Here is a 12,557-nt window from a genome sequence, read left to right on the forward strand (position 1 = left end):
TATTTCCTTTAATGTTACAGCCGCTGGAAAACACAGCCGACAAGTTCCTCTAAAGATATAATTGCAACATCACTCCTGTAGAGGAAGCGAGACCTGGAACGTAGGACCGCAGGGAAAGCACTTAATCTCTACTCCTTTTGTGCAGTGCAAGAGAAGGCAAGGCTGTTCGATGCCGTAGGACTCTCCGGTGGGAGATTTAATGCCTCTTAAAGTATTTTTAAGGCTTTTCAGAAAGATCTTAAGCGCAAATTGCTCCTGCTGTAAGGCTCTAATCCTGTGAATTGGAAATGAGGTTGGGTATTGGAGGAGACGGGTGTGCTGCTTTCTGTCGTTTTCTGTAGTAAATGCAAACGCAACCATACCAATACTGGACGTGGTTTGCCAGAATTCCGGGTGTAGTCGCTGCCTGCTGGCTCTGACTCGCGGTTCTGAAAGTTGTGCGTGCTTCCTACTATCTCTGCTCTGACTGACCTTGTTCAGCTGAATCCTTTGTGTTTATTGGTGCTTCCGAATCTTGTGTAACATCTGCCACCGTTGTAGAAATACATCGTGTAGATAGGCTTTTGGATGGCTATCTTGCTTCCTGCTTGGTTTTCCTCATAGAAATCTTCTTAGAACTAAGAGACTGAGAATAATCCTTTTTTTCCCCTTCTAATTCAACAGATGCAGTTTATGTTGCTTTTTAGTCGCCAGGGGAAACTGAGACTCCAGAAGTGGTATGTCCCACTATCTGACAAAGAAAAGAAGAAAATCACAAGGGAACTTGTTCAAACAGTATTAGCCCGCAAACCGAAAATGTGCAGCTTCCTGGAATGGAGAGACCTGAAGATTGTCTACAAAAGGTTGTTCTTTCTCACTAACCTCGTAATTGACATACATCAGAAACAGTATAATAAGTAGCAAGAAAATAATGATGGTTGAATTTTTTTTTTCTTAATTTATTCCTTTTTTTCTTCCCTCTACTGGCTATGGAGGAGACTGACTTCCCTTGAATCTAATTTGATAACCAAGTAGGAATCATTCATGTGTAGAAAGTCATTCATGCGTTTAGAAATGTGCTGAAGAGATGAGGTTTCCTTCTTCTTTCATGAGGAGTGGTGGTTTTTAGTTGTTTAGAAGACCGCAGTAAATAAATGCATAGAAATACAAGGCATGTAAGGTTTAATAAGTATATTAAAGAAAAACTAATTTTTATAAACATTTACCTCAGGTAGTGACTTCATAAGCTTGCGAATATAACTTGCTTTTAAAGGCTGTCACAGAAATAAGAGAAACTTTGTCTTGTTTCAGGGTACGTAGAATGTTATTTTGCTACGAATGCGAAAGCATTTTTCCAGCTTAAAAAAACCACAGGCAGTGTTTTTCTTTTGGTGAAAGTACTGTATAATTCTTTTTGGCAGTGTTTTCTTTTCTCAGTTGTTCACTAACATTCTGGCGTGTGTGACAAGAGTTTTCTTAGCTTTATGCTGGTGTTTATCACGTATGACAATGAAGAGGTGTAAAAATAATTGTCCCTGTAAATAACAGTAATTCTCATTGCAGTTTGGTAGACTGTATCTCTTCCATCTAAAGGTAGTGCTACAGAACCTTGAATTAACTCCCTTCCCTAGTTATTTAGAAACTTCAAAAGGTTTATACATTCTTATTTTCTTCGAGGTAGTAAACAATTTCAATGCTTGACAGTATTGTTACGTGCTGTCTTTGGGAAAGAGCTGAAACAAAAGGTTTCTCACTTCTGCAACGAGCCAATTGAGTAGAATTTAAAAAAAGAAGTATTAGATGTATACATGAGAGCAGGACCTAAAACATCTGTGTATGTAACATCATACACCTGAAGACTGCTGGTGTATCTGATGTAACTCTGGAACACTAGGAAGAGGGAAGAGGAGGACCAATGCGTAAGACCATGCTTAAGGAAGCATACGTGTTTTCTGCCTTTTAATTTCCTCACTAAACTTCTTGCGTATACATGCAGACAAAGTTGCTGACATGTTTGTGCGTTCCCTTCAGCTGAAAAAGTACTTGCATGCATTATCACTTGGCTTTTATGGGACTAGATCAGAAAAACTGGGAATGCATAGGCAAGGCTGTTCCCCTTCCTAGCCTTGCACAGTGGTAGCTCTTCCGGTGGTAGGTTCACTCCGCAACTGTTTTTTCTCTGTTTCTTTACTACTGTTAGCAACTACTTTTCATGGGGGTTTTTTTGTTTTTTTTTTTGTTTTTTTTTCCAACCTAGAAGGCTGATAGAAATCTGAGTATGGCTTTTTGGGTTACTATAAGTTGTGGTGTTCTTGTATCTCGGTAATGTGCTGTGGGGTCTGTGGTCAGGGAGAATAGTGCTTGGCTGCTGTGTATCTGTAGACTGCAGTCCATCTGCTAGACTGCTGGTGTGCACAGCTGACTGCAGTAGCAATTTTGCTGTCTGCAAACCAGTCTGACAGAGTTAGACTATGAAACTGCTTAAGATTAGTTTGTATTAAGCTAGTTAATATCTCAGTTTCTGCTCTACTTTTGCTTTATTAGCAAGTAACACAAAGCTAAAAGATCACTAGAATGACTGGGTGGCAGGGGATAGTGAGTTGAAAATCCTTTGCTTGGTAACAGTAACTGCTTTCGTGTCTCTGTGGAAAGACTTTTTCCAATCATCTTACTGTTACTAAAGTTGATGAGTCCCAACTACTGTAATCTCTTTGAGAAGACAGATCTGTTAGCTCAGAAGCAGACAGTAATACCGACAGCTACAGTAGTCAAGGTCCACTACTTCCTGAACAGCAGTCAGCTAAAAGAGCAAGACGTGTAACAGAAACTTTGCATGGTTTGTAGAATTGCATAAGGTGCATACATTTGTTTGCAGACAAAAGATTCCTGCACATCTCTCCTAAGATCTATTCTTATGTGGTTTAGTATTGGGGAAATATCTGAACTTCCCGGTGCAAATGTTTTTCAGTATAAGCTGTTCATATTGCTGTTGTACATTACGTATGCATTGCTGTTATGAGTCTGAAATTGCTGAAATTTGTGCTATGATTGCTTTTAGAGTGTATTAACTGTCAACTTTTCAGGTGTTAGAAAGAGTTGACCTAGATATTGCAACTCAAAGAATGGTTGGCATTATTAAAAGTATACTCTAGAGTCTCATTGATGTACCTTTTTACAAGAAGAAAACCAGCTCAAATGCAAAATTGACAAGCTGGTAGCTTTTGCTGCTTTTTTATATCTAACATTTATCAGGAAGGCTGGACAATTTTGATTAGCCTCCTTAGCCCTGTTTTATTTCATCCTTATCATTCATATGGAATGCTTTCTGGATGAATTTTCAAGATGATGGAACTACAAGGGTCTTTAAAATCCATGTGAATATTTTGCTTTTATTTCTTAGTTCCATATATGTAGCATTGATATGGTTGCAAAACTAGGTCAGTCATTGTTACCTGCATTTTTTTTCATTAGAGAAACAAGTTCTTTAGAGACCTGAAAATGCGTGTGGAAGTGTGCCCTGTTTTTGACATAGTTCATGAATTGGGTTGGATATGTTCTGTAGTTGGTTTGGAAGAGAGGTTTTCAGGCTGGTAGGCACCAGAAGACTTAAAAAGAATCTGAACTTCTGATTTCAAGAGTCAGATTTGAGGCAACTTGCTGGATAGAAAATTGAAATATGGGAATCCATTAACAGTTGTGCTTGATGATAATAGAGAGGGAATTGGCTGCAGACAGCTGACTAGAAACTTAGCGAATACTGTTAATGTTTGTTCTTCATTTTGTCACTTTTTTTTAACTAGATGTATTGGATCATACAGGATAGAAGTTCTGCAGCGTTCCTCTTTTGGCAGATAAATCAATATTAAATGTTATAATTCCAAGTATTCTAGTGAAAAAGGACCTTAAAATAGGATGATTTTTTTTCTTTAAAGATCTCAACTATTTACTGCTTTAGCTTCTGACAGCGTTATTTATTTTCATTTTGCTCTAGGAAAAAGAATAAGTTCTTGATGTAAATTTTTCTTGTTAGCATTTGGTATACTGAGATTGTAGGACTTGGTTATCACTGATAGGTAAGTGATCAAGAAATGTGACTTTTATATGGCAGTTTGGGATTGTATTTAGTTATATGGTTTTAAATTGGCACAGTCTGTACTGCCTTTAACGTTGTGACAGTCATCTGCTGCTGCAAAATAACCTTAATCACAGGTTACTTTAAAGCTTTACAGAAAAATAAATTTTAAAACTCTAATCTCTCCTAATCCAACGAAGGAGCATGTTCTGCAAGTAGTGTGCATCTCCACTCAAAGCATTTTGATCATCCCATGATGCTGTCATGTGGTGTGGGACATGATCAGTATCTTTCCTTATATGCATCTAATTGCCAATTGAATCTGTTAAAATATAACTATAGGGTTGAGTAGGTGACTATAAAACTAAATGGATGTAATGATAATAGTTAATTAGGTTTGGTAGTTTTAACTTGATCAGGTCCTCTGTGCAATATTCTCGCTCTTGTGGTACTAGGAGGACCTCTGCATACATCCAAGTAGAAGCAGCATCTTACAGAGGTTTACCACGTTTTTTGCACTTTCTTAAACTATTGGAGGTTATAGCCTGCTGAAATTGGAAACTGCAAGATAAATCTTGTGTAGCTTTATTACTGTTGCTTATTTCTGTATCGTAATTAAATAGTGACTGCTCTGCCTGTTCTAGAATCTCAGAACTTCCAGTAAAGAATACGTAATTTCTTTGTAAGAGAAAAAAAAAAATCTTTTCCCAAGGAGAATTTTAATGATTAGAACTTTCACTGGGTCAACTGTGATAACCTGTCACCAAATCCAAAACTCTCAGGCTGCTTGAAGCACTTGTTTACATGTTAGAGGTGGTGTTGTGTCTTTCAGTTACGGAATCACAGAATTGTTTGAGTTAGAAGGGATGTTTAAAGGCCATCTAGTCCAACATCTCTGCAGTGAACAGAGACACCTACAGCTACATCAGGGTGCTCAGAGCTGTATCCAGTCTGACCTTGAGTGTTCGCAGGGACAGGGCTTCCAACACATGTCTGGGTAACCTGTGCCAGTGCTTCAATATCCTTACTGTAAAAAAACTTTTTTCTTCTATCCAATGTAAATTTCCCCTCTTCTAGTTTGAAACCATTTTCCCTTGTCTTATCACAGCAGACCCTGCTGAGGAGTCTGTCCCCTTCCTTCTTTTATTCCCCCCATTAGATACTGAAAGGTTGCTATGAGGTCACCTCGCAGCCTTCTCCAGGCTGCACAGTCCCAGCTTTCTCAGCCTGTCATCACAGTGGGGCGTTCCATCTCTTGGGTCATTTTTGTGGCCTTCCCCTGAATACACTCCAACAACTCCATGTCTCTTCTGGACTCCACATCTGGATGCAGTACTCCAGGTGATAACTCACCAGCGCAGAGTAGAGGCAGGATCACTTCCCTCACCCTGCTGGCCACACTTCTTTTGATGCAGCCCAGGATATGGTTGGCTTTCTGGGCTGTGAAGGCATTTGCTGGTACTTGTTTAGCTTGCCATCCACCAGTACCCCAGGTCCTTTTTGTCAGAGCTGTGCTCCATCTTTACATCCATACATCAGCTTGTACTGATAGCGGGAGTTGCCATGATCCTGGTGCAAGACTTTGCACTTGACTTTGTTGAACTTTGTGAGGTTCTCCTGGGCTTAAGCTTGTCTAGGTCTCTCTGAATGGCATCCCATCCTGCAGGTGCGCCAAACTTACCATGCAGCTTGGTGAGATTTGCAGACTTGCTCAGGGTACACTTGATTCTAACGTTCATGTTACTGATGAAGATATTAAACGGCATTGATCCTATGTGCTGACCTTTGAGGGACACCACTCATCGCTATCTCCATCCGGACATTGAGCTATTAACCACCACTCTCTGCATATGATCTTGCAACTGATTCCTTGTCCATTGAACGGTCCACCCATTAGTTCCATATTATTCCAATTGAATTCTGTTCCTTCCAAGCTCTGCAGGCCTTAGATGTCTGTAGTTAGAATTTACCTGCGAAACAGCTTAGATGCTGAATGTTTTCAACTAGCAACTTTACAAACTTTCCAGTGATGTCTTCAGTGGGTGTACTCTCATCTAGTAGAACACCATTAAAATGGTAGGTTTTGCAAGTTATGCTGTACCTGTAGAGACCTGATACCTCAGCAGAAATAGTGAGCATAGAGGAGCACTTGGCTGGAGGATTACTTGCCAGTTTTCAGGCTTCCCACTATTGAACTACTGTAGCTGTTGGGGGATGTTCATGAGTTTGGTTCCCTCCTCAAAAATAAACATCTATAAAAGTCACTTATCTAAAAGCAGAAAGTTGAGCATTTGTATTGTTTGCAGTTCTTCCATTTGCTCTTCCATTCTGTGTTATGTTTTCAAGTGATATTTTCAAACTGTTTTGGATCTTTCTGAATTTGTGCCCCTTTTCTGACAGGTGGATGATGCTTATCATAAAGTATTTCCCTAAACACCTATAACCAACTTATTTTAGGACTGAGGATTCTACTGAGATGGGGGAAAAAAACACAAACTGCAATAGGAATGAATATGGCAGAATATTTTTTACAGGTTGGGCCATATTTGCTCTTTTTTGTGGTGTATGGCTTATGCTGTTTTCCCTATTTTCCTTTGTTGAGTGCACCTTTGAGTTTTCTGACAGACTCGTTAAGAAGAAGCAATACTTCTGTAAGGTAGTTAACGTTTGCTGCTTGCATACAGAAATTTGTTCATCTTTGTATGGTTTGTTTATCTGCTTTAATATCTGGACACCCTTTTTTTTTTTGAAGCCATGGACTACGAAGGAAAAAAACGAGAACAAACTAATATCTTTAAAAATTTGAATCTCAAGAAATTTATATTTTTGAGGTTTCAATATATTCTTAGTAGTGGTGGCTGATGTGTATTTCTTATACCGTTTGCAGAGTAGGTATATTGAATCTGCATTTGACAGTTACTACTTAAAAAAAAAAAAACAAAAAAACCACAACAAAACCTCTTTGGAAAATGTTCTCTGCATATTTTGATAGATACCCAAGACTCCATTTTGTGTTACGATGAGTAGTTTTTGTTTCTTGAGATTCTTTCTCCAAATCTGCAGTTGGCAGAGCTTGAAAGTGTACTCTGCTTAATAGCTGCCAAATGAAGTCTTTCAAAAGTATGTTTCATTTTCTTTTAAATGAGAACACTGAGAGCAGACAGCTTTCCTGGAAAGTGTTCTATGCAAAGTAAAGTTTTTTTTTTCTCTCCCCTTCTTTTTTGTACTCAGATAAAATAATTCTGTGCATCAAAAGAGACTATCAAGAAATAGAGATACACAAGGAGTCTCCTTTGTGGATAAATATCAAATATTCAGGTCAAATTTAATGAGATTTATCAGTATGTTTACCATGCTCATCTGAATACGAAGGAAGTTTTGTGTAGATGAATTTGACCTAAGTGCAGGTAGTGAATGTAAATGTCAACAAAGCAGGCTAATAGTCTAACATGGAGTTAGACTTAAAAATAAATAAATAAAATACTCAGGAGGCTTGAATACTTTTTTCTTTACAGCATAACTCTCCAATACTTTTCTTTTAAACAGCTTTGTCTGAAAGATGTCTTAAACAGATAACATCTTGTAAGCTACCACAATGGCTGTAAATGTCCTTGAAGTATTAATGAGAGGGAATAGCATAGCAGTGTAAAATCAAAAGAACTGTTCTCAGATAGGACTTAAGATAAGCTGACGAGTCACTGTGGTAGAGATATAAAAGAGGAATTAGTGTGAAGTGTTTCACTGGAAATGCCTTCACCCTCCTCACCCTAAGTTAGGTTTTGTGGAATAGCTTTTTTTTTTTTTTTAATAAGAGTTGAGAAGTTTCAAATGAAAGTGTTTCTGATGAGGTGTTCGTGATGAAGTAAGCCACTGCAATCTGACTTGGTAAGGGAGAGGGAGTGGGACTTGCAGCATTGTCATGCATGGCAGCTTAGTGACTGGGAGACAAATTTAAACGTACTATAAAATAATTTTTATGAGAATCCTAAATGAAACCTGTAGCAGTTTCTTTTGGGGCTTATGTTCCAGCTGGTAAAATTCTGTGTAGTGTTAAAAACTTGTATTGATTTCTGCACACAGGAAAAAAATATGCATCTTAAACTTAACATTTAAATCTTAATGATTTTTTTTAAAACCGGATTGGCTTCTCTATTTAGTGCTGCCAGTTATTCTCTCTAAACAGGCAAACTAAAGCAGCTCCTCATTCACAAAAAATATCAATTAGAACAGGTCTTACTTGAGATTTCATTTCCGCCATGTGTTGTGTGGCATATGGTTTTGGCACTTTTCTAAAGGATGAGGAGGTTTTTCTGTTTTGGTTTTCTGTCAGCTGTTTTTAAACAGAAATGGAACAACTCTGTGGTAATGCACGGTAGAATGGGATGGTCTTTTTGGTAAAGTGGAGCTCAAGATCATATCAGAGGTAAATAATTCCTTATATTTGAAGGTGGAAGTAAATGCTACAATCAAGCTGATAGCCTCTCCTGACACCAGAACTGTTGGTAGTAATCAAGTTGTTGACTTAATAGTGACTGGGGTATATGACCTTAGTCTTGAAATTTTTTTTGCATTAGTTGTATTCTCTAAAGACCAAATCCTAAATTACTAGTTCAGTTTATTTTTCCCGGGACATTCTAATTAGATGTTAATATCTATATGCAGAACTTGTGTAATATAAATTTAACATTTAATCTGTTGATTAGTATACCATTGCTTGGATGTTGTAAGTAGAGTAAACATCTTGCCTCAGAACTGCCAGGAGGCCAAATAATTAAATGTATTTCCTTTTCCAACCACCACTTAAGCTAATTTAATTAAATCAACTAAAGGATATTAAAGACTGAAGTCTTGCTCAACTCATTCAGATCCTTTTGTGCCCACACGCATGTCTGGTGGTCTCCAAGCTGTTCTTTGATGGAACTTGCATGGCTGTTGATATAGAGTATCAATACTGTAAACTTGAGTTTGAAGGACTACAGAGCATTTAATACCTCTGAAATGCATTCATATTACTCATCTTTTGCTAACATAAGGATTACTTTCTTATTACAGATATGCAAGCCTCTATTTCTGCTGTGCCATTGAAGATCAGGACAATGAACTAATAACTCTGGAAATAATTCATCGTTATGTAGAACTTCTTGACAAGTATTTTGGCAGTGTGAGTTAGTAACTTCTTTCTGGTTAATTTTTATGGATTCACTGTCTGTATTGTGTTATTTTATTCTCACACAGCCTTTTTAAGAACACGAACTAGCTGTTAAAATAGACCTCTTCAACAGTTTTTCTGTTGCTTACCTGGCCAAACTAAACTGACAGTTGCCTATATAATGCCTACAATACAAAACTAAACTAAGAATTTGGAAAACAGTTTTTAATCTGATGTTAATTACCTGTATTTATTTCATTTCTTAGTGGTCTTGCTTGAGATTAGATAAAATATTATCCTTAGCTTTTTGTCCAGGCTTCCGCTTTCTCTTCTCTCTGGCAGTGCTCTTGTGTATGTACATTCTGCCCTCCCCCAGCACTTATGTCTTCTTTCAAATGAGGCAGTTGGTTGTGAACTAGCAAGAAGGGTAAGAAAAGAAGACATCTGCTTTCGCAGATACCAAAACCAAACAGAACAGAAGCAGTGTGCATTTGCACTTCTAGGAAAACTGCTCATCTTTTTGCTTTCCTACTCCTTTTGACTAGGATGCACACAGAGTGAATAAGAAATTGATTGTTAAAAAAAATTTTCTATAAAACTGCATCATCTGCCTCTGGATACTTCAGGGAAAAAGAGAACTGTAGCGATGTTCTATTGCTTCATGAAAAGCTGTGTCGGACTGATAGCTGTGAATTGAGCACTCTTTGTTAACAGTGAAAAAGCTTTTAAGAGAGTCTGCTATGATTGTTTAACTTGAGAAAAAAAAAAAACCACAAAAACAACTTGGTTTCAATTCTGTTGTTAATTTTGTTGTTGTTGTTGTCCTACTTAAAATGTTATAGCCTGAGGCCAATGTCTTGATTTGGTGAAGTTTGTTGAAGCTGTAAGTTTTCTGACAGTATCCTCAGAGTATCCTCCTACTTTACAGTAATACTTGATCTTTTCAGGTATGTGAACTTGATATCATCTTCAATTTTGAAAAAGCCTATTTTATTCTGGATGAGTTTCTCTTGGGAGGGGAGGTCCAGGAGACTTCCAAGAAAAACGTTCTCAAAGCCATTGAACAGGCAGATCTTCTACAGGAGGTAAGCAATTTAAACTTATCTGGGCAAAGTATCAGCATGCTGGATTGTGGTTAGAAAAAGCTACCATTTCTTTGAGCTTGTGGAAGGTATTTTCTGGCACGCTTAGCACGTAGTTACTGCTTAGTTGTTCTAATTGTGCAACACTACCGCATTATCTGCTCTTTCCATCTTGTTTGGCATGAATGTATTGTAACCTACTGTGATTTTGTGTTCTGCTAGAAACGTAAGTGGCTGTTTGTATGTGTATATCTAGGTAATTATAGATTGTGCAGCTTTAATTTAGTTTTGTTCACGTCTTTTGTTTATTTTTTGATTAATCAGCAGGTAGTTTTTTTTGTCATACCTGATGCATGTTCACTTCTTTACTGTTTCATTGCTGAAATCCAGAAGCTAGACTCTCTTCTTTGAGACTCATACAGGTATAGTTCTTTAGATTCTAAAGACCTTCTTTTCTGCTGTAGGTTGCTTACTGTGGCACATTTCTAACTTAAAAGTTGACAAAACAGTAATAGTATTGCTGTAGAAACACACAGACTGAAGTATAAAAACATCTGGGTTTTCACCTTGAATGCTTTTGTCTGTTACTAACTTTGAAGAAATACAGATTGCATTTTTTAATTTTTTCTTTCAAAAATATTTAATGGGGAGGAGTTCAATGACACAAAACTTAATAACATATCCCTCTTGTTTCTCCATTCTGTACTTTTCTTTGTAGTTAATTGCTGTAGCTTTGAGGTCAGCATTAATGCCTGAATGCCTAAATGAAATTCATTAAATTCTAGTAGGCTGAAGAAATTATCAGTCTCTTTATATGAGAGTCAGTGAAACATAGTTTAGCAGAGATGATGAATCTTATTTTAAACATACTAAGTTTCTCTTACAAGGTACTATATAAATGTTAGCTGCTTTATTATTACAGTTAATATGAACCTTCCATTTGTTCACTTGCCCAGTTTATTGTTTAATTCTCATGTGAATGTTCTGGTTTCTACTTGTTGAATGTTGAAATATTAGACTGGGGAAACACAAAATTCTTTATCATTGTAGTTGTATCTGTAATCCTTTTCAGAGTACAGACAAATCCAGAACATGTTGAAGTTCTCATCTGTCTAGTTAGTGTTATGAATAGAGCCAGCATTACACAGATCTGTTAGCATCTTTTTCTAGGAAGGAAGCACTTATGCAGACATACAGCTTGTATTCTAAAGGAGTTTCAGTCCGTCCTTTTCTAACACTTAAAAGGAATTATCTTAACTGGAAGTCTTGTTTCAGTTTACAAAGGGGGGGAAAAACTGTCAATTTTACCTTAAAATCTTTTGCTGTTCTCTGTATAAGATCACACTGGAATAGGTAACTAACCTATTACATCTGTCTCCTGCAAATGCGGAGCTAATTACATATAAATTGAAGGTATTGCATTTTCTTAAGCTTCAGAGCCCATAAGAGTGTTTTCAGCGTTTTTTTAGGGCTCTTCTAAAGCAAAAACTAGGAATTAATTACCGAGCTTGTCTGAGCAATTCGCATTCTCTTTTTAGACTTTTATAACATAATTTCAAGTTAAAAATGTGCACTCAAATGGAAGTATCACTTTTTCAACTGGAGACTTCCTTGACTGTGATAGCATTACCTTGATGCCCTTTACTTCTGAGACTCTTTACTCTTCTTTTCCCCATCTCTTAGATTTTCTTTGTTCTATCAAGTTTTATTAACTATTTTCTGAATAAATTGGAATTCAGCAGTTGACCATGTATCACTGTATTGCTTTTGTATGATTTTTATAAGCTAATTGATTTTTTTTTCATTCTTAGTAAAGTTATACTGACTGTCAGTCAAGTATAAAACTACTCCTTATATGTGCTTTTTAGTTTATAAGAACTGTAAAGGCCGTATATTTAAAATGAGCTTCCAATAAAGTTAGACTTGTTTCATGGATGACTTTTTTGTATTAACTGCTACTATGTGCATGCTGAGTCTAAAGAAGAAGGTTGTTAAAATAATAGTTTGCCACAACTGGAGACTTTTTGTATTTCTATTTAATTTTGCTTCCCAGAATACCCCAAAGCTACTGGAATGAAATGTGTTTTTGATTCCAAATGCAAACCTTTTCTTGCAGGGTTATGGTGTGTTTGTTTTTGACCATCTCACATTGTAATTATGTGCAACAAAAGGACTTTTATTTGGACCTGAGAAGTCATGTTGCCTAATTTAAAAATTATTATTGAATATGCAGCATTATTAATTAGTAATGATGCATACATTAATGTATGAAGCA

General features: G+C 36.9%; 1 protein-coding gene across 8 annotated transcripts in view; it reads left to right on the plus strand.

Moving 5' to 3' along the window:
- Positions 1–6: 6 nt before the first annotated feature.
- AP1S2 (adaptor related protein complex 1 subunit sigma 2) overlaps positions 7–12,557 on the plus strand; it is a 32,445-nt gene continuing 19,894 nt past the window's right edge. For 4 of the 8 annotated variants that reach the window (XM_019612449.2, XM_031557185.1, XM_010725397.2 and 1 more), the window contains exons 1-4: positions 7–187; positions 664–842; positions 9,104–9,212; positions 10,148–10,285. In XM_019612449.2, the coding sequence (XP_019467994.1) occupies positions 664–842; positions 9,104–9,212; positions 10,148–10,285 (426 nt within the window). In that variant the 5' untranslated portion in view covers positions 7–187. Of the gene's footprint in view, positions 188–663; positions 843–9,103; positions 9,213–10,147; positions 10,286–10,606; positions 10,705–12,557 lie in introns of all 8 variants that reach the window. The other 4 variants (XM_019612447.2, XM_019612446.2, XM_010725372.2 and 1 more) reach the window with 2 other exon arrangements.

This window comes from Meleagris gallopavo, chromosome 1 (genome assembly GCF_000146605.3).
Source record: "Meleagris gallopavo isolate NT-WF06-2002-E0010 breed Aviagen turkey brand Nicholas breeding stock chromosome 1, Turkey_5.1, whole genome shotgun sequence".
Classification (NCBI taxonomy): domain Eukaryota; kingdom Metazoa; phylum Chordata; class Aves; order Galliformes; family Phasianidae; genus Meleagris; species Meleagris gallopavo.